We start from the raw sequence: 26,088 nt of genomic DNA, 5'->3' as shown, positions 1-26,088 counted from the left end.
GCCTGGGGCTGCGTCTGGGTGTCTGTGAGGGTCACACACGGCTTCCTCACGGCAGCTGCTGCCATACCAACAGCAGGTGTAGTAACAGCCCTGCAACGGTTCTGAATCCCACAGTAAGGAGGACAGGTCCCGGCTGCTGCTCCTGACAAGCATGGACTTGGCCTACACCTCCCTCCAGGCGGCCGGGCCGGTGTGGATTTGTGTGGTTTCCTCCTGAGCTCAGGTTCACTGCCATCTGGGGTGTCTAAGAATCCCTCCTCAGCAGCTCTCGGAAGCAGCCGCCTTCGGGTCAGCCGGGGGGAGCCAGGCCGGGCGGCCCCCGAGGGCGCAGCCTCACAGCACCCGTCTCTGTGCAGCCCCCGGCTGGCCCAGCAGAAACACGAGCACTTGACTCTTCCAATCCCATGCGTTAAGAAGTCTTTACGCCCTGACCCTGGATTATTTTATTTCAGCATGTGTTTTTGCAATGCTGGGTGCTGAGCCGGGGTCACAGCGCACCCCCAGCCTCACCTTCCCTCTGTCCCTGCCATATAGTGGGCGGCCACAGGGCTCGGGCAGTGCAGGGCTCTGCCCCACATCCATGGGACGACCGCGCCGACGCTTCGAGGCCCAGCCAGGGCGTCCTGCATGCGCCGGAGGAGGGCGCAGTGACTGCATCGGCCGCCGGCATCCGAGCCCCCTCCTTGCAAGGGGCATTTATGTCGCCGGCTCGGTTTGGGGGTGCACACACAGCATCTTGCTCTCCAGGAGGGCACGCCTGCTTGCTGACAGGTCCGCGGAGAGGTGTGACTCAGAGCAGGGCAGAGTCCAAAGCTGGGGGATCTGTAAGGGAGCTCATGGGGCTGTCGGGCCTCAGCTGTGACGGGAGAGACCAGGGAAGCCTCCCAGGGCCGAACTCCCGGGCCCTGCGTTGCATGGAAATGAATGCTGTGCTGCCTGCCCTTCATACATTTTTAAATCAGTGCGTATTTGCAGTAGGGAATGCATACAGTTGTAGTGGGGTGCTGGTCCCTACACACCTCACTCTAGTCCTCCTCATTCGCCCTCTCCCCCCTCCAAGCCCGGGTCCCCTCCTATCTGCAAAAGGCCCACCTCCCTGTTTCCTACCGTGTCTCTTTGCTCTGTAAATAACTTACACTCTGGCCTTCTCCCCTTCGGGAAACCATGCGCTATTTCACCTTCTGTGTTTGATATATTTTGCTGAGTTGTATGGTCTCTAGAGGGATCCATTTTCCTGCAGATGACTCAGGCTCATCCTTCTTTACGGCTGCGTGCTACTCCGTGTGTGTGTGTGTGTGTGTGTGTGTGTGTGTGTGTGTGTGTGTGTACACATTTGCTTTATCCATTTGTGTGCTGACATATAGGCCATTTCTTTTTAAAAACCTTTCCTTTTCAGCATGCCTTAGGGGTGTGAGCACTTGGGAAGCTGACGTGGTGAAATGCTAACGCTAAAGTACACCCTGAGAGAGAAGGACTGGAAGAGAGGGGGGTGCAAGGTGCAGCTGGCGCCTTCTGACCGGCAGGTAGCAGTGGGGTCTGGTCTGACTGGGTGCAGCCCTGGAGCAGGTGTCCCTGAGGAAGGAGGACCTGGGTTTCCGGGGTGGGCAGTGTGAGGGCCCACGGAGGGCAGGGGCGGCTCGGGCTGGTGCCGGGGCCACAGGGAGGACCCGAAGGGCCCGGACCCGAAGGAAAGCGCTGAAGCTGTGAGCCGGGAGGGCTACTAGGTGCGTAGCTTTGCACCTGTCTAAAGGCTGAGCTGCTGAGGAGTTCTTCGGGTTTCATAAAAGCGTGCTTTTTATGGCTATCAAAATGCAGCGGGGTGGTACAGCTACGAACACGGCAGGCTGTGGCAGAGCTGTCCAGAGGAGTTGAGGTGGTCTTTAATGCGACAGTGGCACACTACTGCCACCCGGTGGCCGTACGTGAACACGCAGTCATTCCGCAAAGACTGTCCAAGGGGAGACACAGGCCTCGCTTGCAGAAGGGCAGTGGGGTAGTGTCAAGTCCAGCAGTCCTCAGAGATGGCGCGTTGGAATCACGGGCTACTTTTAAAAATACACCGTGGGCTTATTACCTTTGGCGATATAGTTCAGGCATACCTATTAGTTTGAATACTATGCAACTGCCATTTTTATGGGTCCAGAAAGAAAAAAAAAACTTGGCCATTTTGTACAGTGAATATTTTAACAAAACTCCCTTGAAGGTCGTGTCTTGCTCTTGTTAAGACTCAGAGATCGATTCTAGTTTTCTGGTTTTGCGGAACACAAAAGTGGAGCTTGGCAGGTTGAATAACTTGAAGTCCCCACAGCTGGTATTGGAACTCGGGCCCAAAAGCCAGCGCCCTGATGCTAAGTCCGGGTCCCTCTCACTCAGGTATCTACAGTGAGGTCCCGCGCCAATGACACTCACGCCTGAGGCCGCATGGCCCCGCTACGTCAGCCTTCTGCCTCCAGGACTTCTCCCAGCGTCTCTTGCCTTATTTCACCCCATCTTTAGAGCCTACCATTTTTATTTCTGACCTCCATGCTCTGCTCTCCGGGGAAGCCTCCTCCCTCACGCTTTGGGGAGGCCCCACACAGCCAATGCACGGCATTTGTGTACCAGCTTCACTGCCCTGGAGCTCCCCAGATGAGGACCACGGCCAGTGTTTTCAGGAGATGGTGCAGAGCAGGCGCCAGAGCTGGATGCCAAAACTTCCAAGGATTTGTGGTCAAATCCAGTTGTTTAATTATTAAAAAATAACTATTACTACTTTACCAGTATATATATTCTTGAGGTCACTTACGCCGGTTGTGTCTGAATGGCGGAAGTCCTACATGACAGTGCTAGTAATCACCTCTACTCTGGGGCCAATGAGATGGCACGCTGGGTGGCACGGAGTATTCATGCCCCCTAAGCTGGCAAATGCTACCAGCCAGGGCTTGATGTATTGCTTTGCGCCTCTCAATCTAAAAACCGTAAAGAAAATGACAGAATTGAGGTGAAACTTAAAGGTACATCCATCCATAGCCATCATATCGTGAACAGCAGAAGAAGGAGAAATACTCTTCCGGTATTTGGAAACTATTATCTGATTCAGGAAAGCTATGATGAGCAAGCGAAGTTCCAAACTGTGTCTTGGTTGCTTCGCTGTCTGCTTCCTCATTAGGGTAAATGAAAGGTCAGCCCAAATTCACGCTGGATGCAGACTTACGTCAGTCGCAACCATAGGTGTGGATCAGTGAGCGTTTCACAAGATTCGCTGGTCCGTGTAACATTTACAGTGAGGAGCAGCACACAGTTTTAGTATTTATTGAATTGCTGAGATCAGTCAGTGAAAGGTGCACCCAGGTTACAGCTCTGCTTCCCAGAGAGCCTGCAGACAGGGCAGGACACGGCGCTGGGCCCGGCCCTCACCAGGTCCCCAGGTCACCATGCGCGTGTTTGAAGGAGTCCTCCAGGCCGCTGCTAGGCATTCACCCCAACGCGGAGGTTGGCCTTTGAGGGCCTCACCCGCTCCACCCACGACTTCCTGAGCCTTCAGCTGAATGTCTGTCTTCCTTCAGATCCCGTTTCCCATCCCTGGACCCCTCAGTGTCCTCCCAGGCAGGGACAGCCGCCTCCCCGCTACCCTTATCAGCTCCTCAAGGCAGAAAGGCTTCTCTCATCTCCTTCTCCTGCGCGCTCACAGCCACATCACTGCCGACGCAGGCAGCTTCTCACCACCACCCTCCTCCTCGGATCCTTCTAGTTCTTCCATCTTTACTGATGTTTTCCTGCGTTTCCACATCTACCGTCTCCTGAGCTGGTTACTACACAGTGGCCCAAACGGCAGCCCTATTTCCCTTCTCACTCTTTCCAGTCCAGCTGACGAGTCACTAAAGATCTGGTCCTGAAACACAAAAGTCACCGTCCTGCTTAGCAACTGTCAGCGGTTCCCTCCCGACGACTTCCTGTGGGTTCTCCTCCCAAGTCAGCAGCCAACCAAGCTGAACAACTGTGCTCCAAGCTCCCCCCATGGAACCCTCTCCCTGCCGCTGCCTGGAAGCCCTCCTTCCTTTCAGAATTCACGGAGAAATGCACTTTCTCTGAGACGTTCTCTGACCTGGCCGCTCCCATGTGTAACCCTGGAGCCATGAACTTAGCCTCCTGTAGCCCTGCTCTTGCTCCATTAGAAATCTGTCCCCCTCATGGACTGCCTTGTTTCCAAGTACTTAAAGTCTGGTGAATATCCAGAGGGAACAGTGGTAGTGACAGTCACACTCTGAGCACCTGTTCTATACCAGGCACCGCGTAGCACACTTTACAGACCTTACCTGTGATTCACCACACCTTGTAATTTGCGAAGGTGGCATTTTTACATCCGCTTTACAAATGACAGTAAGTGCAGAGAGCCTAAGCCATGCGTCCAAGTCACACAGCAGGTAAGACGAGGATCTGAGATTTGATTGCCAAGTCTTGGATGTGTCTCATTCCAAAGGTTAGAGACTTCTGTGTATTACCACTCAAAGGCGTCGAGATAGATACATAGGGCAGGTTGGACCATCAGAACCCAAGATAAATAGCAAAGAAGTCACATTTCAGTTCTGTATTCCAAAGTTCTATATTTCAGGTGAGGGAGATGGCATTTCACATGGTCCTAAGGACCACGTTTCTATATAGGTAGAGAAACACTTGCTAATCTACTTCACACAAGGCTTTGAAATGTACCTGGCACTTCCTGTTGGGGTTATTCATAGTTTGGCCCTGCACAGAACTGTGGGTATGACTGGGAAGGTGCTTGGTGGGGTCCCCTCCAGCCTGGGGCTTCTCCTCACTGAAGCAAAGGCTGAAATGCTGATCTGATGTTTGGTCTTTTGACAATTTTCACTTAATGAATTGATTCCTACAGCTCATTAACATACCCACTTCCACTTCTGTATACACATATGTCTTAATTAGCTGCTCATTGGCTGTTTAATTACAAGAAAACAGCTGACAGCTGCCTTGCTGAATTCCAATGGCAGACGCGTTGGAACGGGTACACATTTGCTTTTGACAACCAAGACTTATTCATAACGCTCTGATTTACTGGGAATGCTCCCGTGCCTGCCCAAACTATTGTATTTTCCAAGGCAGCTAAAAATTGGAAATTTGGGGGATCGTTAAAGCAGGTATATGTCTACCTTCATTTTATTTCTGAGGCTGCAAAGAGTGGAGAATCCTGCATGGAACAGTCTACACAATGTCCCCATTCTATCTATCTTGGGCGCTTCTCTTGAGAATATACAGGAGCGTGCGGTGAGGGAGAAGAAGTGTTATTGGATGGTTGTGAGCCGAAGGTCACCTAGGTGGAGGAAGGTGGGCAGAAGGTAACTCAGTCTTACTGAGGGGTAAGAGAGGCACGTCTATCTGGATTAAGATAGGGGAGACGATAAAATTAAAATGGGGTGGGAGGGCAGGAATAATGTCCCCTGTGAAGCCAATGAGGAAGGGACTCCCTTACTTAGAAGAGAACGGGCAGCCTTGTCTGCAGAAGTCAGCCGGTGCCGTGCCACACTCTACACTGGGCTAACGTGAGTCGCAGAAATTCAGATCTCCCAAACGCCACTCTCACCCCGTCCGTGACCAGCCTCCCTGTGGAACTGTTGGCACAGATGATCTCTGATGAAAGCTGACCTACAGTGTCATAGCTTTGCCCTGCACAGACCTGATCCAAGCAAACACGGCAGGAACACACACTGGTCCCAGGCGCGTGACATCAGGGCCCCCTCTGATTGTCACTGCCCGAAGCCAGCTTTAATACCAAGCACGAATACATCTGAAAAGTGGGCAGAATGGATTCGGGGGGTAGGCCCACAGTTTAAGTAAAAATATTAGCGTGCTCTAAAAGAGAACTTGGACCTAAAAACAACAGTTATGGAAGTTTCTCTTGAACCCAATACACCAAAAGCTCCGCAAGTTGCTTCCCCAATTTCTTTGTGTGGAAAAAAAAAAGGATCAATTATATAGACGAGGTATCTTGGAAAAGACCTTTCCATTGTTGTTTGAAAAGAATGTTAATACAAGGAAACGATTCAAACTACCTTCCCTGCCTGCAGAGGAAGCTTTTTAGAGGCGCTCGTGTTGTGTGTTTTAGATGTATTAATTGATGACTAAATCCTTTGACAAATGAGTGCTGCTCTTTTTTTTCGCTGCTCCTTTAGCAAGAGCAAAAGGCCTTACATGTAATCAGAAACCAGTTCGCTAGCCCAAATATTGCATTGTACGATGTCATGAAAAAACTTCTAGTTGACAAAGCCTAAGGGAGGTAGGCGAAAAGTACGTGTGTGTTAGCATCCCAGCCCCGCTGTGTCTCGCTGTGAAGGCAGGGACTGAGCTGAAGGTCAGGTCACACCCCTTCCCCAAAGGACACCTTCACTGATGGCCGGGGTTCGTTACACGCATCCCATGTCTGTTCACTTTGAAGGCCGACCCCTCATCCTCGGCCTGGCGCGGTCTGGTCTCCGCGGTCTTTTCCTCCACCTGCCCCTCCGCCTCCCCTCCCCAGAGCTAGGAACGCGCGCTGGCCGTCGGGGCTCGTGAGGCTTTCTGATAGAAGGAAACCCTTCCAGGCTTGCGCTCTGACCCGTGCTCTTTTGAATCTTACCAGTCTGACCTCCCACTCTGCCAAAAGAAGTCATAAAATCACTTTCTAATACAAGCTTGGTGCAGTGGAGCCGTGCACCTTGGCGGAGGGGCAAACTCCTTGACGCACGTCTCCTGCCCTTCCCAGAAAGTGGCTCTCCGCGCCAACCACAACTGGGGGAGTCCCACGCCAACCACAACTCGGGGAGTCCCACGCGCTCCCCAAGTAGAACAAATGCCACCAAGACCGCCTGAGGCCGGGCCCCTGCCCCGCCCTGCTCTCTCTCCTTCCCCGGCAGGCCCTCTTCCTCCACCCCAGACAGGCAGCCGCGTGGACACGCACTGCCGTGGCACTGCGGGTGAGGCTGGACTCTGTGGTTGAGTTTTCACCTCCGTGTCGACCTTTCCCCGCGTGGGCTGCATCTCCCCTGGACTAGAAACTGCTCGAAGGGAGGACTAGCTCTCTGTCTCTGAATCCCTTATAGCACTGGCTCCCAGAGGAGCCATTTTTAACCCTTTGTTTTCCAATACTGGGGATTGAACCTAAGGAGTGGCAAGCTACTTCCACAACCCTTATTTTTTATTTTGAGACGTGGTCTGCCTAAGCTGCCCAGGCTGGCCTCCACCTTGCCATCCTCCTGCCTCAGCCTGCCGAGGAGCTGAGATTCCAGGGGTGTGCCACCATGTTTGACGTACTGTTTGTGGGCAGGTTCTATTTAACCAATTTCCAGTGGCCACAATAACCAAGCCTGGGCTCACAGACACCCCGCAGTACTCTCCGAGTGTGCTGAGCGACATTACCCAGGCACAGAGGAGTCTGGCCTGTGAGGATGACCATGCCCAGCACTCAGTGCTGGTGACGTACCTGGCACTTTCCTGCATGCCGTACCTGAACGAGCATGGTGACGCTAGGAGGCGATCACAGCCACTGTCCTCCCTGACAGAGGGGGTGACTGCGGTCCAGGGAGGCCGGGTAGGTGCTCAGATGGGCCAAAGCACAGCAGCGAGTCCAAACCAGGCCACCTGGTGGCAGGGTCAGAGCACAGCACAAGACTCACCCTCCTGGTAGCAAAGGGGACCACGAGAGCAGAGAACGAAGGGACAGTGGCCAAAACGCGCAGGCCCTTTGCCTCCCGCGGGTGCCGCGCCCCCCAGGCAGATGCGTGGGAGACAGGTAATTATTTCAGCAATCGGACAGGCTTTCTAGTTTCCTATGGTTTCAGGCTGTTGATTTTTTTAAAATGAAATTTAAAATATTCATCAAATGATTTCTTCAGGAACGGGCAGTCACTTTTTTTCTCTCACTAGGTATTTATGTGACGTATCTGATTAGAAATTTCCTTATGTCGAGTTATACTATCACAGACATCATTATTTATAATTCATCATGGAACAGCCAACTGCACCTGGGTAGAACACGATAAATAACGTCCATGCAGAAGTCTCTTAAATTCACTGTAACTAGGAATAAAAAGTCTTAGTTATAGCAGAGTGGAAACTATAACGTAGAACACACAGTGTACTCAGTTCAGGCCTTACTGAATAACATATTCTGAACTAATCTTTCAAGTTGTAGGAAGCTGCCCCTGCCCTAGACTCAGTTATCAGCTACTGCAGTTTGTCACACCGACCTACAGGTGGCGTGACCGTCGACCCTGAGGGAGCGTCACTTTCTTGGAAAGAATGAAGGGACAAGTGGTGAACTGGGCCTAGGATGGTGCCCCGGACTATGGGCACGCACTGCTGTGCAGATGCCCTGTGTGAGAAAGGCCTGGCACTCTAGCAGGGACACTGCGGGAATTCGGGCAAAGGACGGCCAGCTCAACTCTGAAAATCAATGGGGTGGCAGTGGCCACGGCAGATCACAGCCCCCCATCCTTAATTAGTTCTGAGGAAGGGAAGATAGAAGAAAAAAGGGCGTGATATATTTTTTCTTGGGAATCTGGCATCAGAGGCACTGAGGGTTATCACAGAGATGCATCACTCCAAAGCTCCTTTAAATAGCAAGTCCCCCACTCCTCGAGGGCAAGTCATTTTTAAAAAATGGACTAAGTGTGTGTGGTGGTGTGCAGAAATCTCAGGCTTCACGGAGACGGGAGGAGCACGAGGCGTGGATGTCTATGTACACATTACAGGCGGTACAGTGGCTCACAGTGAAACAAAGAGAAGAAATTAGGAGGTTAGGAAGATTAACAGCAAGTGAAGAATTACAGACCGCATTAGGCTCATTTCCCCAAAGTCTCAGTAATTATTTGTGTCTGTAGGTGATTTTGCATTTTATGACATTGTACTTTCTAGTTTCACTAAAGAGAAGCAACCCAAATTTGTGGATTGTATTTATTTATTTTTTTGCCTCAATTGCAAAAAGCCTGAGGGCTAATTCAGGCCTGATTGTAGCAACTGGCTGTCTCAGAGGCCTCCTGCATCTTTAAACAGCTCCTCTCCTATTTATTTTGTGCTGTTTTATCTTGTAAGCTGTCTCAAGGTCCTTCCAACCTAAGCAGGAGGATTTGAATCTTAATAAATTGAAATTTAAATGACAGAGGCAACCTGGGTTGTGGGAGGAAGAGTGGTCCTGAGTTCTTCCGATAAACATCTTTATTTTCAGTGCCACATTATTTCTCTTTCTATTCTTGGAATAGCCTTAAAAGGTAGGAAGACCGGCATCATACCCACTTCATAGATGGAGAAGTTGGGGCACTAGAAGGTGAAGACCTGAGCCTTGTAGCTGGTGGAGAAAAATATACTCAAAAAGTCAGGAATTCTTAGCTGGCAGAGAAAAATATACTTAAAAAAGTCAGGGCTCCTTAGGAAAATGGTCTGGTTCAAAATAACGACGAGTTACATATGATGGTAAGTGAAGACTTCTTTACTCATCTTTTAAAAAAAAAATTAACAAAGGATATCGAAAAGTGCTTCCACGGTGTGGGCAAGCGGTTGCACCAGCGCTTGAATTCAGTTCTTCTGGGGACCTTCCCATAACCGGCAGGACTTGTTAACATACATAGCAAACGGACTCAACCAAATTCTGAGTAAACTTACTGGAACTACCTTTCTATAAACTTTGTAGCAGGGGCAGTAGAGTAGCCTAGATTTTACAAAAGATAACCAGATAGCTCATCACTTCAATCAGGTCTGGGACCGGAAGTGGCAAACATAAAGCTCCTTCTTCAGTCTCTATCCCCTCTCAGGGAAGGAGTAGAAGCATTTAAGTTCTTTAACCCCTTAACGGTGCCCTCAGCAGTACTTGGGCAGTGGTTTCTTTAGGTAGTGACTGTCCCAAGCGTCGCTTGGCAGGTGTCATCTCAGCCAGTCGGTTTTTGTATCGAATAAATTTGGTAACACTGTCGTTTTTGTATTTCCTCCTATATTATACAAATTAATGAAAAAACACAATTTTGGGTCATGCTGCATTTAAATAATCGGGCTGGTAAGTAGTTAATTGTAACTTAACACTCAATATTTATTTACTCCATCCTGTCATTTCTCATCACTCAAAATTCCAAGGAGCTGAAATTTAAAACGTAGTAGTAAAAAAAAAAAAAGAAACCACAGCTACGCTGTACCATTAATAGAAACAACGACAATCAGAAAGGCTTACCTTGCAGCCTTCACATGTAATGACACCATAATGGATTCCTGATGATTTGTCTCCACAGATCTTGCATGGAATAATTTCAATTTGAGCTGCAACAGAAGCACGCAACCAGTTAATTACATTTTCTTTTAAACACCTTATAAAAGCGTTCCCTGATCAGCATTTGTATAGTGAAAACTAATAACCTGCTAAACATTATACTGCATTAACTATTCATTGCTGAACTGTGAGGGCCCCCCTAGAGCCCGGAACTAAATTCTGGCTGCTCGTTATATAATAGCTTTTGGGTTATTAAAATGGGTCATTTGAGAAGGTGTTTAAGAGCCCACAAGAAGACCGGAATCAGCATTTCAAAGCCTTCAAGAACTGGAGAGTTCGCAGTTTAGGGCTCAGAGCAGAGCAGATACTAAAACGTTTCCTCCGACTTCATTTTCCATCATTATTTTTGAAAGGTCATAAATTTGTCTTGACTGAGCCTTGTAGCTGGAAAAATATACTCAAAAGAGTCAGGTCTCCTTAGGAAAATGGTCTGATTCAAAATATCGATGAGTTACATATAATGGTAAGTTAAGACTTCTTTACTCATCTTTAAAACATTAATGCAGTTGCCATATGTTGAAAAGTGCTTCCTTTGTATACAATCAGAGTCTTTCAACCATACGCTGATGTCGGATGTGAATTTAAGAGTGATGAATCGCAGCAAGTAGGCTACGCTTCTGCTTAGTTTCTGGTGTTTGAAATTGATTTCCTGGTACAGTGTGCATGTGTCTGTTTAGCTGATTATTTAAGATACCTCGCGCTGGAAGACGAACCAAAAAATGAACACGTATGACACCAATACTCTCAACTACGGCAAAGCACATTTCTAAGCCAACACATTATATCTTGAGTTAGAGTATAATAAAGAATTTCAACAGTGCTTTACGGACCAGGATAATTCAGCAAAAGAAAATTCTTCGAGCACCTGTAATACAGGATTACATGTGAGCGGAAGGACAGCAAGCCTGAGGCGTACAGACAGGCTGGCCGGTTCCATTCTGCTTCCTTTTCTTTCCATGGTTTTCCCTACTGGATATCACACGAGGTTATTGGCTGAGTTCTGCCCGCAAACTCAACTGCAATGCCCGAGTCTATTTATTTCCCTTTTAAACAGTTTCTGCTCGGCGCCATGCCTCACAGGAAGCAGGGACACATGATGTCACCGCCCAACAAGGTAATCTCACATCCTGAGCGAATTCCTGCGGGTGTGTGCTTTGGATTTGATGTGATGCTGTCGTGGATACTCAGAGCACACAGAGGCCACTGGATGTGACGGAGGTCACCTCATTAGAAAGCAGGGGTCCTGCTGAGCCCTGCTCTGGGGACTTCTGTGTGCTTCTATGATTCGTAGGGAGGACAACTGTGCTTTTCCCTCCGTCATTTTTAGCAGGGCATACTGAGTTTCTTTGCTTGTTCAGATCTACAGATTGGGCAAAATCTCACATCCCCTGTATTCTGCACAGCCTGGAGCTGTCTAATATGCACCCCGATAATGGTACGAATAGGCATATTCTGGGTTATGTAACTTGGTATATCCAAGATTGCGTTTAGCAAAACTGGCATGTGCAGGTCTGCCTCCCCATGTTAATGCCCCACTTTGTTCTTTTTTTTTTTTTCTTTTTTTCCGGTAGCAGGAATTGAACTCACGACCTTACGCTTGCCAGGCAGGCGCTGCGCCGTTGAGCTAAATCCCCCGCCCCCTCACTTTGTTTATGGAATATGAAATCATGCGTCATGCTTAATGGCCCTTCTAATTTATTTTTTGGGTACCGGGAATTGAACTCAGGACCTTGCGATTGCCAGGCAGGCACTGTCCCTGAGCTATATATCTCCAGCCCCATTCTAGTATTTTTAACACGGTCAAGGACAGGTTCGTGCCGCGGTGTCTGCAGTGCTCGGAGGGAGAGTTAGGCCCGACATTTTCCAGACTCACAGGAGCCAGGCAGTAGTAAGGAATTCTGGAAAGTGGTTCCAGCAGAGAGACATGGCCTGGATTACCCCCGTGAGCGAGCCTGCGATGAGATCGAGCTTCCGTCACCCCGACCCACAAGGAACAGGGTAACCATGCAACGCAGAGTACGCGGGGCCACCTAGTCACAGAACTCATATGTGAAGTAAAGATCAACCCAGAGCTGCCTCTGCCAGCGTTTCAACACAAGCTGTAGACGCAGGAATTGGAGATACGCAAACCTCCTGCGGCCCTGGTTCACGCTAGCATCAGAGCTATCCAAGGCAGTGAGAGCAACTCTCGTCTCCAACGTGGGCCCTTCGTGTCAGGGCCCCGTCCCAACAGCGGGGACACCAAGCCTATCCGGCTAGTCCTTAGGAAAATCAAAGGCCCTGGGCAGGCCACGTGGGGAAGGACAAGGGAAAGTGTATCTGCATCAGCTGTGAATCGTGAGAGGATGACATTTAAGGCAGTGACCTAAATGCCTGCTGTGGCTCTGGTGTCCCCTACGTGGCAAGGTGGTCAGCTTTGGGCAGACAGACCCTTCTGTGCCAGCACTGCTGCTTTGGGGTGCTCGTGGCCTGGTGAGACGCAGCACCGACCCACAGTTTGGTGCCACGGCTACAAGACCGCTGCCTCCCAGCAGGCTCCTCCCCGTCCTTGGCATCTGACCTTGCTTAAGTGGCCAAGGTCTTTGAGATCTCAAGGGTACCCAAGCTCGGAGTTCGCAAGGCGGATGGAGCCACGAAGCCGAGGCGGAGTGCACTGGCTGCACTGTGTCCGTGCATAGCTCTGGTGGGTGATGCTGACGGCAGCAGCAGGATCAGCTTCGCTAGGACTGCCGCGGTAAGGGGACGGGAAGGTTTCGCCAGAGGCAGGTGGGCTGTGCTGCCGGGCCGGGTGAAGCTGCCCTCCTGGCTCACCCTTCTGAGGCTCGCTTGTTCCTCTGTAACTGCTCCTTAGCAAACGACGGAAACCCACCTGCTCTGAAAGCGAACCCTCGGGATGCAAGCTCCTCACTCGCACGTGCTGCTGTTCCTAGAAAGCAAGTGTCTGCAGGTGGGAGCGGGACACGTCCGCACCTCTCCACTGAACCCCACAGTGCACGAAAGCCTTCCCCACCCGCCTTTTACTCAATTTACAGAATCAAAGAGGGGAAAAAAAAGTAAGCTGTGCCTTGCATATGTATTTCAAAAGGAAGGCCATTCAATCCCCTAAGTTTGAGTTTTCTTTTTCAAGGAAAAGAAGTCTTTTTCTCTTTTTTTGTTTGTTTGTTTGAGACAGGCCCTCCCTGTACAGGTCAGGTGGCCTTCAGCTCACTATGTAACCCAGGCTGGCCTCGAACTCTCAGCCATCCTCCTGCCTCAGCCTCCCATGTGCCACCATGCCTGGCTGTCTTCTTCAAATAATATTTTCAGCATATGTTATGAGTCCCTCCCATATAAATGCTACACATATGAACTCAGCCAGCATTTCAGAGGATCAGCTCTACAGACCCACCACTGCCAACCTGCACAAGTATATTGATTAAATTAGCACACACAAAATCAGGGAACCCAGCAAAGAGGGTTATTGTGCAGTGGAAAATCTGAAGCAAGAAGTGTCCATATCACCACGAACTGGCTTCACCACGAACACTTGCTACGGAAAAGTCCAGCTCACCCACATTTCAGCTGTGTTACCTAAATGACTTGCCCTCTCAGGCACCCTACGTAGTTCAAGCAGGCTCTGCACTCCTGCAGAGGGAATGTTCTGGAGCTGGTGACCGGGGGCAGCAGGGGATCCTGGGGTACATGTGTGCTCATTAACAGGGTGGTCTTGGGCGGGGTGGTCCCGGAGCACTGCACGTGTGCTAATATAAAAAGGTTTGCTGTTTATTTTTAATTGTAACCAAGCAAGAACCTGGGCATTACTATTCTTAAACACCCCACGTGTCCCTCAGGGACATCTTGGGAGGTAGGTGGGTCCGCACAGCAGTGGCCATTCCCATTGCCCCAAATCATTAGAAAAGAAGCTGTTTAGAGAGGTAGACATCACTTTGTTCTGTGGGTCGGGAGTGCTTCCTTGGTAATATAATGAATGGATTGATAATCACTCATGGTATGTAGTGCATGTTTATGCTCATCTCTCAGGGATTAGCTCCAGAACCCGGGCAGTAGATGTTACTGTTCTTGTTTCCTCTTCCTCATTACTTTATTGTTGCGTTTGTTTTATATACGTAAAAATTGAAGACCAGAGAAGCTTAATAAACTGTCAAATTTGAATAGCTAAGAAGCGGTAAAGCTGAGATTTGGGTGCACTGTGTCTTTTTGTTTAAAAGTTAAGGTTTTTTTTTGTTGGAGACAGGGTCTCGGTATGTGGTTCAGGCTGGCCTTGAACTCACTATGTAGCCCAGGCTGGCCTCAAACTCACGGCAATCCTCCTGCCTCAGCCTCCCGAGTGCTGGGGTCACAGGTGTGTGCCACCATGCCCAGCATGTTGCTTGCTTTTAAATCTCTCACCGTACTGCACTGCCAGGCTGAGCTGTTCCCATAACAAACATGACACTGCTCTTGGTGTGCGATCGTCACTGAGGAGCAGCAGACCCCGCCTAAGTCGTCTGTTTAAACTTACTGCTTGGGAACTGACAGCAGGCCCTTTTCCTGAGTTTTATCTGCCTTTAAAACTGAAAATAATCAAAAATACTCTGGCCCTTTTCTTTCATTTTGCAAACTTCTGGGTAGAATATTTGACCTTACAGTGACTGATGCCCACAAGGTTTAACCACCCTTACGACTCAGAGAATCATTCCCCCCGCCGCCCCCCAAGCCCTAGTTTCATCTCGATTCCGTGATACATGTCTGCAGCGACCCAGCCTCCGGAGGGTACGGACGTTTGCGCACTCGCTATGTATGCACAGCATACCGCGGGCGATAATAAACAGCGGTTATTATTATTGTTGTTGATGATAAGGGATCCTGCTTTATGGCTGAATGAAATTCTTTTCTCCAGACTTAAAGCTCTTTCCGAAATGGGGATAGAGAAAAGCTGCTTATCCGCCAAACATTGTGACAGGCAAGTCCCTTCCCGCCAGCCAGCACACCATCCTTCAGAGTGCTGGCACTTAACCGACCGCCATAGTGCACTGCATACTGCACAGCGCAATCAGAGGGGCGTGCGGCACAGGAATTTGTCACGAGGAGTAGTAACATCGCACCCTGTATGGACCTGATGTTATGCCGGCAGTATCTCTAGCTCATCTGCTTAGCAGTAACTTTGTTGACGTGGACTGAGTGGTGGGTCACTTCTGGCCCGGCGGGACATGGCCCGTGGGCACCCCTGGGGACCACCCTGTGACATAAGCAGGTCACCCACTGTTGTGCATCTTGCAAAAGCAGAAAAGAACTATGTCTTGAATTAAAAAAAAATCTTTCACTGTCGTTGGCGGACTTTTGCTGGAGGGCTGAGAATGTGGAGGACATTGCACTTGCTATGGTACAAATGTCTGTAATGCTTGAAAAAAAATTTTTTTTTTATAACCAGCATGTATTACTCTTGCAAGCAGGGAAACCAATAAAGATTTAAAAAAAAAAAAAACCCTAAGGCATTTGATTTTATTTTCAGTAAAATGGCTTGAGTCCTTTATGGATTAGTCACTGCATTTTATCCCCTGTCTACAACTGCCAGGGTATTACAGGCTTCTGTGGTCGCCTGTAGGGCAGCCTGGCCTGCCTGTTGAGGCTGGCTGGCTGGCAGGTAGAGAGTGGCCACCTCATTTCCTGGAGCAACTCTGGGAGCTCCTGGCTTTGCAGTTTGGTGGCCCCCAAAGGCGGTCATGCAGGCTGGGGCCCTGCCCCACGGCACCTAGCCAACAGGGCAAAGGTCAGGGCTGAAATGACCTGGCTGCGGGAGAGGCTTCTTCTGATGCGGCTGCCCAGACGGGCTGCTTCTGTTTCCCAACTACCCTTCTGTAGGTGGCGACCTCAGCTTCGGAGTGCAAAGGGCTGCGTGTGCTGCGGGTGTGAACCGGTTCCTCCCGCTGTCCCTGCTGCCCGTGTCCGCGGTGGGAGGGGAGCCGGCTGTCACCCCAGCGGTGGCTCAGGATGTGGTGGCTGTGTCCCCAGCCCCTGCACATTCCGTGGTCCAGCTGCATGCGATGCGAACTAATCAGCTTGCTTTGCCTTTTTTGTCCACTAAGTATATACGGCATAGAATGCTAGTTTCTCCCCCAGGACCCTCTTTTCTTCCCTTGATTTTAGATTCTTTCATGACAGTATTTAATCCTTGCTGCACATCACCGAAACAATTAGACCCCTAATTAGGAAAGTCCTACCCCTTCCCTAAGCAGTCTAGTAGGCATTTCCGGCAACAAAAACAATGCCTGGTATTTGTAGAGTTTTAAATAGTTTTGAATGATTTTGACCTCATTATTTTTTTTTTTTTCCTTTGGTGGTACTGGGGATTGAACCCAGGCCTTGCTCTACCACTGAGCTATATCCCCAGCCCTTTTTCTTTTAAGATATGTGTTCACTAAGTTTCCTAGGCTGGCCTTTGGACTTGCAATCCTCCTCCCTCAGCCTCCACAGCAGCTGGGATGACAGGTGTGCACCACCACGCCTGATTCACTAGGTTGTTTTGATTTCCATTGTCACAACATCCCTGAGGGAGGCAGAAGGGCATTTTTATTGCCATTTTACAGATATGCAAAGTGAGACCCTGGAGGATTACACGGTGGCTTCTCCATGTCTAGATTTCCCAGGGTTAAAGTGTAGACACAGCCACAAAACAGATGGACTTCTGTCTCTTTCCTTTTCTAGATTACTGGCTGCCTCTAGATTTATGTTACCAGTGATCTGGAGCACTCAGGGAAACGACACCAGAGGGAGAGCACCGAGGAGCCATCCAGCAAAGGGATATGAGCCGCCTGCCCAGTCTCCCTGACTCCTGGCTCCCTCCCTGGGTGGCCCCAGGCAGGAGGACACTCACACCTCCACTCCCTGCACCTATAAAATGGGAATAACTCTTACCTCCCAGGCAGGGGCTGGCAAATGAATGCTTTCAAATCTCTTTGAAGATGAAAACCCTGCCTAAGCAGGAAGCTTTAGGAGCTTGGTGTATATCACTGTTGGCAAGCACCCGGACGCTGCACCCTCGCTACCCACAACAGGCTCTGCCCCAGAGAAGAAAGGAAACATACACAGTACTGACATTTTCATCTGCAAGCTAGGCATAGTTTTAGAAAATCATTTGCAAAATGCCTTCCTGAGAACTGATGAGAGCACAGCTGTTGGTACCTCAGTATGAATTTGAGAGGAAAAAGAAAATCGTAAGTACATGCAGAGGTCACTTTCCTATGACATGCAGTCACTGAACTTAACTATCTGACCAGGGCTTGTAGAGGCTGGCTATGGCGCCGCAGAAATGGCACGATTTCTACTCGCTAATCACAGCAAACACACACGTTGCCCACTGACATTCCAGAGCTCAGTGTTAAGTCGATATGTGACTCTGAGGACTGTGTTAAATTGTACCCTTTAAGGTGTTGTGTTGAACCTGTGTCCTTGCTCCCCACAGAGTTCTGCACTTTACCTGTTGTTAATCCACCTCTTAATCCCCCCGCGCCCGCCCCCCCCCCCGGGTACTGGGGATCGAACTCATGACCTTGTGCTTGCCAGGCAGGCTCTTATGCCACTGAGCTATATCCCCAGCCCCACCTCTTAAATTTTAACTTGATACTGATTTCCACTGAACACAGCTTTAGAAAATCAATTTTCAAAAAATAATTGTAGCCAGGCATAGTAGCTCACACCTGTAATCCCAGCATTCGGGAGGCTGAGGCAGGAGGATTGCCATGAGTTTGAGGCCAGCCTGAGCTACATAGTAAATTTAAGGCCAGCCTGATCTATATAGTGAGACCCTGTCTCAAAACCCCTCCCAAAACAAACAAAAAAATTGTAAATACCTGTCACACACACACACACACACACACACACACTTACCTACCTACCTCAAACAACTAATTCCAAATTTTAGTGTATGCTTGTACACTAAAATTAGGCAAAATTGAAAGTGTGGAGCTTGGGCCATTTTCTTGATGTATATTACAGTCGGGTACTTAAAGAGTTAGAACACAAGGCCAGAGTGTCCCAGGTGAATTCAGGAAAAGCTGAGCTGTGCATGCAGGAAATCTCTGAAGAATAAGGAAGCCGGGCACATCTTCCCATGTAGCTTTCTGTGAATGCGCAGGTAGTTCTGACACTGGGAACTGAATATTAATCCTTTGTAATATGTTTCCATCCCTACAATATCAAGCTTTCCTGAGGAACCGACTCACATTCCCCGATGCATTTGTGTCTTTGCTAAAAGCCGAATCCAAATGAGCAGGTTTGTCCCTCGACAGGGAAATTCTGTCAAATCAGAGAGGAAACAGATTTTTCATGTAGAGGAACAGTGGATGGCTTTGATTTTTAGAACCAGTTCTTGCTAGAATTCTCCAGCCTCACACAATGCACAAAAATACCTAAATTTAAAGCAATTGACTCCTGACTATCTGGGTAACTATGTAGTAACCAAGCACAACTCCGGTGAAATATCTTGACCGGAGAGAGAAGAGGCTTTCTAGTATCTCATTAGTCACCTAATGGATCAAACCCTGAATACATTCTCACCCAACTAAAGACGGTGCTGCCAACCTCAGCAACACAGGTTCCGTTCTCTTTTTGCTTCTCCAAATCTAACCTGTCTCTAACCAGTGAACAATCTGGGAAGAATTTGCACGGTTACTGTGAAGTCAGGAGCCTGGACAAAGGCAACTGGCCATTCTGCCAATTATTCTGAGTTGGAAAAAAGCCCCTCTGAGTCCCACAACTAACTAGTTCTCGAGGGCATTCTAGGACCTTGGGATCAGGTACATTTAAGAACAAAGATCCTTCTCTTGAATCTTGCAGTGTGGAATAAATGTCATTTCATACCAGCAGGAGAAAGAACCCATTTTATTTTACTAATTGGTGAGAGTATGCTCAAGGGAAATTCCTAACCACCTCTCCTCCAACGATAGGTGTCCTTTATGTAATTCTGGATAACACTAGCTGCAGAATGCCACCTGATTTACGGAGCTCATCTAATCTTCTCTAGTGATCAACCTCACTCAGATACTGATTCCTTTCTTCCCCGTAGCAAGAACAAACACGGCCACATTTAGGTTACGCCTTCCTCTCCTCACGGTTCAGAATAACGGGGTCAGGCCTGCGCTGTCATCACTCAAAGTCTGTTTTTCACACAACAGAAAATATCTTGAAAACCAAACCAGTTCTGGAGATCGTATCTGGTCTCTGCTCAACCAAGGACACTAGAAATACTTACTGCCATTTCATAGCCCGGCCTTACACAATCACACCAGAAGAATTCTCACACCCAAGCCCAGAGATAACTGCTCCATTTCACATGGCTTTTAAATTCACACCTGTATACACATACCACAAACTATACCCACTTTATAATCTTGGTATTTCAATTTTTTTTTTTTTTTAAGTCTTTTTGAGACAGGGTCTCGCTATGTAGTTCAGGCTGGCCTTGAGCTCACTTTGTAGCCCAGGCTGGTCTCAAACTCACAACAATCCTCCTGCTTCAGCCTCCCAAGTGCTGGGATTTCAGGCGTGCACCGCCACCACGCCCTGCTTGGTATTTCAATTTTAAGGCTTTTATTTTTTTCATCATGGACATATTATAATGCTCTAAAAATAAACAGACCTGGTGAGTAGATTCCAAGTCCAAATACAAAAATCTGATGACATAGAAAGGGGCCTTTGTCACAAATAGGATATTTGTTTGACTCTATTTGTCCTAGATGAATCTGGTCCATGTACACTTGGCATACAGGGTTACAATTCACTGGATAAATAATTCAAAACATTCTGTTTGCTGCAGAGTTCTTTTCTAAAAGGCCAAAGTCTCCTGCATAAAAAGTAAACCATTGATTAACTCCGGTTGCACAATTTCCATGACCTCCTAGCGGTACCATCTCAAAAACCCGCCAGATGAAGTAAGATGCCCAGAAGTGGGTCAAAGTCACAAGAATCGAGGTTAGGTCACGAGAGTTTACCCGGGGAAGAAACCCACTGTTCCTTTCCATTAGCTTGGGTGGTTTTTTGAAGATCAGTTTCTGCTTCTTGAACAGTCAGTTGTATCATTTAGGAAACATTCCCCGACCAAATAAACTTTGGATTCATGGTGAAAGACTGGAAAAAAACTTTTACTTTTACGCTTTGCAAACGCATTTATGTCCCTGCGTAAGGGCCGTAAGGGACAGCATAGCTGCAGGCGAGCCTGAGTCGGGAAACCCAACTTTCCTTGCCTCGCTCATTTCAGGGGGTGAGGAGGACGCCCCAGCCGTCTCTTCACTCCCCCTCTGTGCTGTTTCCACTTCAAGAAGGCCTCCCTAGGCTGCTTTGGACCTTAAATGAGAGATCAGAGAAGAGTCTGGTTTTGATTACAAAGCACAAGCAAACTACTTAGGCTTGTGAGACACAAAAGCTGCCACACGCGTCATTTTAAGACCTTGAGAGACTAGTATCCTCCTCTTAGATGACATATTCTACTAGTTAGTTCCTCCACCCTCAGTGTCCAGGACAAGGTCTGTAACAGCCAAAACATAGATCTGGCAAGTCCAGAGCCTTCAGATACATTATATATTTCGGCACTGCAGCTCAACGATTTTTTGTTGTTGTTGCTGTTGTGTTTTTGAGGCAGGGTTTTGCTATGCAGTTCAGGCTAGTCTTAAACTCACTCTGCAGTGATCCTCCTGCCTCAGCCTCCCAAGTACTAGGAGTACAGGGGTGTGCCACCATACCCAGCACAATGATCTTTTTTAAAATTTTCTTTTACAATGCACATCTAAGATAATCATTCCAGCCAGCCATAGAAAAACCAGGCAAATGACATGAGTTTTTCTGATTCCTCCTGGGACGGCATGCTCCTTAAACTTGCTGGTTAAAGAAGCATTTCCATTCTTAATTATACTACATAAGCTCAACCAAAGGTTAGCTAGCAATATTTCCTGATAGCTGAAGCACAGTTGTTTCTATTTTCATTCCCAAGGTGGAAGAGTTAGAGCTGGTAACTATTCCTTAGTAGGAAAGGAAAATATGGGAGAAGGCAGTGGAGACTTTGGGGCTACGAGGCCATTTTGAGAGAGGAGCAGGAAGGCTCTGGACCAAGGCAAGCGACTGTCAGATTTATTTCAAGAAGGTGTGACATCAGAACATCGATTCACACAGTATAATATCTAATAAACGTCATCTTTTGCCCAGCAAAAGGAAATGTATATCCTGGGTATTTATCTTGAAGCGACTGACTTTTATGTACGTCACGCACAGAACCGAGCCAAGAACACAACAGCCCTGTAGAGATGAACACGAGATGCACAACACCATCCTTGCCCTTCCGGTTTCTGCACCTACGGTCCAAAGCGCTTCTTGACATTCAGTGACTATTCTGCACCTCCCCGCCAGCCACCCCGGGGCGGCCATCTGTGACTTTCCTTCTTACGATAGCTTGAATGAGCTTGAAATTATCACTGGAATAAGTGAATGCTTTGGATTTGCAGGGAAGGTGGACCATCCACACTCTACGGTACTTCGAAGGGCGCGGTTTTCAAACGCACCTTACAGGTGGTGGCGGTGTATCTCATGTCAGGTGGAAACACAGCACGATCACTAGCAGCTGCTACAGGCACACCTTCCCATCGCGGCTGCAGCTCAGAACAGCAGGTCCCTTTTAACGCCAGTGACTGCTGCCACGTTAAGCCATGCCACAGCCACACGTGACACGTGCATGCCGTGCACGCACAACCGCACGCCCCACGGGTGCTCCCAGGCAGAGCACACTCACATGCCGTGCTCAGGTGTACACCATGCTCACGTACCGCACACACATTCCACGTACACACGGGTCCATCCAGCTGCAAGACCACTACTACACGTCAAGAAGCATGACCAGGTGCCAGGGCTAGAAGAGGGTGCAGCGCCCACTAGCACATGGCGTCTCGCTGCACTAACTTTACTGCATACGAATTAGAGGTGAAAGCACTAACTATTTGGGAATGAAAAGAAGGAAGATGGCGGGGTACAACTTTGAAGGGGAAGCGCAGAGATTCGCTTGGCAAACTCTACAGCCGAGCGCTGGGTCCGGCCTGTTGCTTCGTACATGCTGTACGACTCGGCCTGTCCTCCACGCCCGCGGCATCTATCGATGTTAGCCAGAACCACCACCATCACCTAGCTCTGAAGGATGGTGGCGTTGTGCTAGAGTTAAAGGAATCATCAGAAAAATGAAGATGGCTGGAGTCGTGACAGCTCTTTTGTACAAAGATGGTGTTTAGCAGCTGAACTAATGGGTAACCCTAAATAGGCACAAGCACATTGAAAGGTGCCAGTGGTGTTTTCCAGGGGATGTCCACAGCAGGGCTGGCATCTCAGAGGGGAGGAGCTGCGAGAGACGTCTCCCACACTTAATCCCTGGGTCAGGTGGGGAAGACTGAACTGCAGGGCTAGGAGCCCTACACAGCTGCCTGTGTGCTAAGCAGCCTTTGTCAGACCCTGGGAAGCCTCATGACTGCCCTCTCTGAGCTTAGCCTTCTGGTCTGTTCTTGGGCACACAGCGGTGGACAGAGTAACCTCCAGACCCGGTCCTGTGAGTTGGAGGGTCATCTCCCCAGCAGGTGTCATCTACTCAGGGGCAGGGGGTGGAAGGTGGAAGAGATGCCTCCCTGGCAAGAGCTTGTGTTTTTACTGCCTGCTGGGGGAGGAAGGGGACCCCGACGTGTTCCCTTCAGGACCCAGGGTTGGAGTGCACATGAGTGCCCACCGGAGCAGGGACACTCCGCTGCACACAGCTGGCTCCTCCTGCCGGCCTTGCCTTAAAAACAAAATTTACCGCATCAAAGCCCTTTTCGTACCGCACTGCCACAAAGAGAACACGGGGCAGAACCAGGTCAATATGGTGTTGATGGAAAAGATTGTTTTCTTCTTCCAAGGGAGACAATTTCCATTTCATGAGCTGGCCAGCGGCTTGTTTTTATCATTTCTCTCTCTCTCTCTTTGAAGGCACTTTTGCTTGACCTCTACAGTGGCAAAGGCCCTAGCTGGCAGCTGTAGTGTTAGGACCTCAGGATGCACTGTTACGACCTACAGCTGTCTCAGGTATTAGGTAGCGAGGCCCATGAAGAAATGATTTCGGAGGCAGGACCTGGTGGTGTCACCAAAGTGTACTCAGACGAGACCTTCCCGTGAGATGCCGGGAGCCCTGACTTCCGGGAAAACCAGCCTGACTGCACCCTGACGCGCCCTCATTATGGCCTGCTGTTGTTCAGAGACTGGATGCAGCTGCTGAACGCAATCCAGAGAGTTAGGGTGTTAAAAAAAATATCATTTGAATAAAGGTGTACCCTTCCACTTTCAAATTCTGATGGGGACAGGGTTTATTTTTAGGTACATAACCTTCGATATGTTCGTTTTCAAAATCAGCCATGCCTCAAACATACCGAAGTCACCAGGGAGCGAACACCCCCAAGGAGTTAATGTTCTCTGATGACATCCTTTGCGCTGTCTCACCGGGGTAGGTTTGGTCCTTATCCATCCCTGGCCGCCAAAATAAACAATATTTCTGGTGAAGCCAGTTATCTGTTCTTGGAATCACCTTTCTGAGCTGTCAGATGAGCTGAGCTGATTACTTTGCTATGGAATTTACCACTATCGACCTGGCGGGGGGCAGGTGATGCGGAGGGGCGTCAGTCTGTTTGAGACGCGTCTCCTCAGAGAGCCGCAGATGTGCCGGAAGGTGACGCCTCTTCCCAGCTCGGGTCTTGGGTCTGTTGAGGTGCACTGCGCGGAGGAGATGCCTGTCAGTGCCCCGGAGACAGGGCGACCCTTTCGGAGTGAATCTATTATTTCCTCTTCTTTCCTCACTCTTGACTTGTGGCCGTGGCTAATGAAGATCAAAGAATGTTTTCTTCGGGCATAATTTTAAATCTGCTTTGAGAAGCTACATCCGAGTTCAAAGTACTATGCAAAAAAACGATGTCCCCAGCAAGGCTGGGAGCTCGCAGGCTCGGTGGCAGCTCCCAGGCTCGGTGGCAGCTTGTAGCAACCTCGGGAGGTCTGTGGGGTGTGTAAATGTCGTAGTATCTCTTGTGTGAGGAACCAAAAGCGTAACGAGGACGGAAACAGAGACAGATATTGGGAAGGAGGAAGTGTTCAATGGGAAGGAGATCAAGGGAGGGGAAGGAGGACGGGAAAGGGAAAAAATGGAAACAACGCCCTTATTTATTTATTTGTTTATTTATTTATTTATTTATTTATTTATTTATTGGCTTTTTTTCTGGTACTGGGAATTGAACTCACAACCTTGCACTTGCCAGGCAGGCGCTGCGCCGCTGAGCTAAATCCCCAGTCCCAGCAAAGCTTTTATAAATAAGGAGGGGAGGAAGGGCTGCAGGGAGGGGATAGCAATGGGGAAAAAGAAGAATCAAGGCATATCCTGAACAGGTACAAATTCCCTATGATGAATGTGACCAAGATGCATATCGAAAAAGCACCAGTAAATTAAAATAATCAAAGACCTGTGTGGTTTTTATATTGTATCATCTTCCAAGGGCTTTCTTTAAAGGGCCTTCAAGGAGGAGGGTAAAATGCAGAAACCAAACTCCAAGCCGCGGTCAGTTTGCCTTCGGCCTGACCCAGGTGAGGAAGACACGGGACGGTGGAGCCGTGCCGGCCCCACTGCTGTCTGAAGTCGTGTGGACTGTCTGCTGAGAGCGCAGTTCTAAACCAGGGGAAGTCAGTCCCAAACACTTCAGCAGTGGGACATCAGGGGGCCGCCGAGGCTGTGACCGTGAGCCTGAGACCCAGGTGGGGCTTCTCCCTGGAGGCTGGCAGTCCCCTCCCTCCAGGGTGACCATTCCTCCCTGTCTGCAGCAAGCCAAGCAGCCTCCAGAAGGGCGGAGACACAGGAGAACGGAAGTGGCAGTTCTAAGTAGCATTTCATCCACCCTGAAAAGTGAAACTTTAAGAAAGCTCACTTCTACATCCCCAAGCATACCTACTCAGGAGACAGAAAAAACAATGACCGTTCTGAAGGCGTTCTCCACGGCACATCAAAGCCACAGCTAAAACTCAGGCTGGACTCCTGGTGCGGAGTCCTCGATTAGACCCTGTGGCTGCGTAACAGGTTTGCCAAGCCTGGAAGCAGGCGTTCCGTGCAGGTAAAAGCGCCAGGCCGCCCCACCACCAAACAAGGCTGCCTCTTGGTGATTTCGGAACTGGCGGCTGAAGTCAGAATTTTCCTGTGATTACTGTCAGGTCAACTGCGGCAGTGACGCTCACCCTTGCCGGCCCTCGGGGGCAGGAGTTTCCCTTGTATTCCCCCCTCCCCCTGCAGCTTCCCACATGCACTCCTTGATGGACAGTTGTGCCAGTTGGGGAGCAGTGACTGTGAGACACCCCAAAATATGTGCAATGGGGGGCTGCACGGACAGCTGACTCATATTACATGTGCGGGACGAGATGCAACTTTGCCGCCCTGGTCTCCTTCACCTACTCTCAGTCTTCTGGAGGAAGATGCGTGGCCAGTGTCTTCTCCAACAAACTCACGGCACCGGCCTCAGCGAGCCAGGCCTGCTCTTCACAGTGCTGATGTGGTCACAGCCGCAGGCTGCTCTGAAGTCCTACTGTTCCCGCTGGCACTGCCAGCGAGATGAGAACAACAGGTTTGCTACTTGATACTCCTCCATCCTTTCCTTCTCCTTCTCCTCCTCCTCCTTCTCCATCTCCTCCTCCTCCTCCTCCTGCTCCTCCTGCTTCTTCTCCTCCTTCTCTTCCTCATTCTCCCCTTTTCCTTCTCCCCCTTCTTCTCCTTCTTCTCCTCCTTCTTCTCCTCCTCATTC

General features: G+C 49.3%; 1 protein-coding gene across 3 annotated transcripts in view; it reads right to left on the bottom strand.

The window, feature by feature from the left end:
- Window positions 1-26,088, bottom strand: part of Rora (RAR-related orphan receptor A) — a 172,413-nt gene that overhangs the window by 30,867 nt on the left and 115,458 nt on the right. For all 3 annotated transcript variants that reach the window (XM_013518928.1, XM_013518926.1, XM_013518925.1), the window contains exon 2: window positions 10,187-10,272. Coding sequence is in view for 2 of the 3 variants with exons in the window: in XM_013518926.1 (XP_013374380.1) it covers window positions 10,187-10,272 (86 nt within the window). In the remaining variant the exon portion in view is untranslated. The remainder of the gene's footprint in view (window positions 1-10,186; window positions 10,273-26,088) is intronic.

Source organism: Chinchilla lanigera, unplaced genomic scaffold, assembly GCF_000276665.1.
Source record: "Chinchilla lanigera isolate Chin_1 unplaced genomic scaffold, ChiLan1.0 scaffold00049, whole genome shotgun sequence".
Taxonomy (NCBI): domain Eukaryota; kingdom Metazoa; phylum Chordata; class Mammalia; order Rodentia; family Chinchillidae; genus Chinchilla; species Chinchilla lanigera.
The sequence above is the reverse complement of the archived record's forward strand: the minus strand, read 5'-3'. Positions and strand labels throughout refer to the sequence as shown.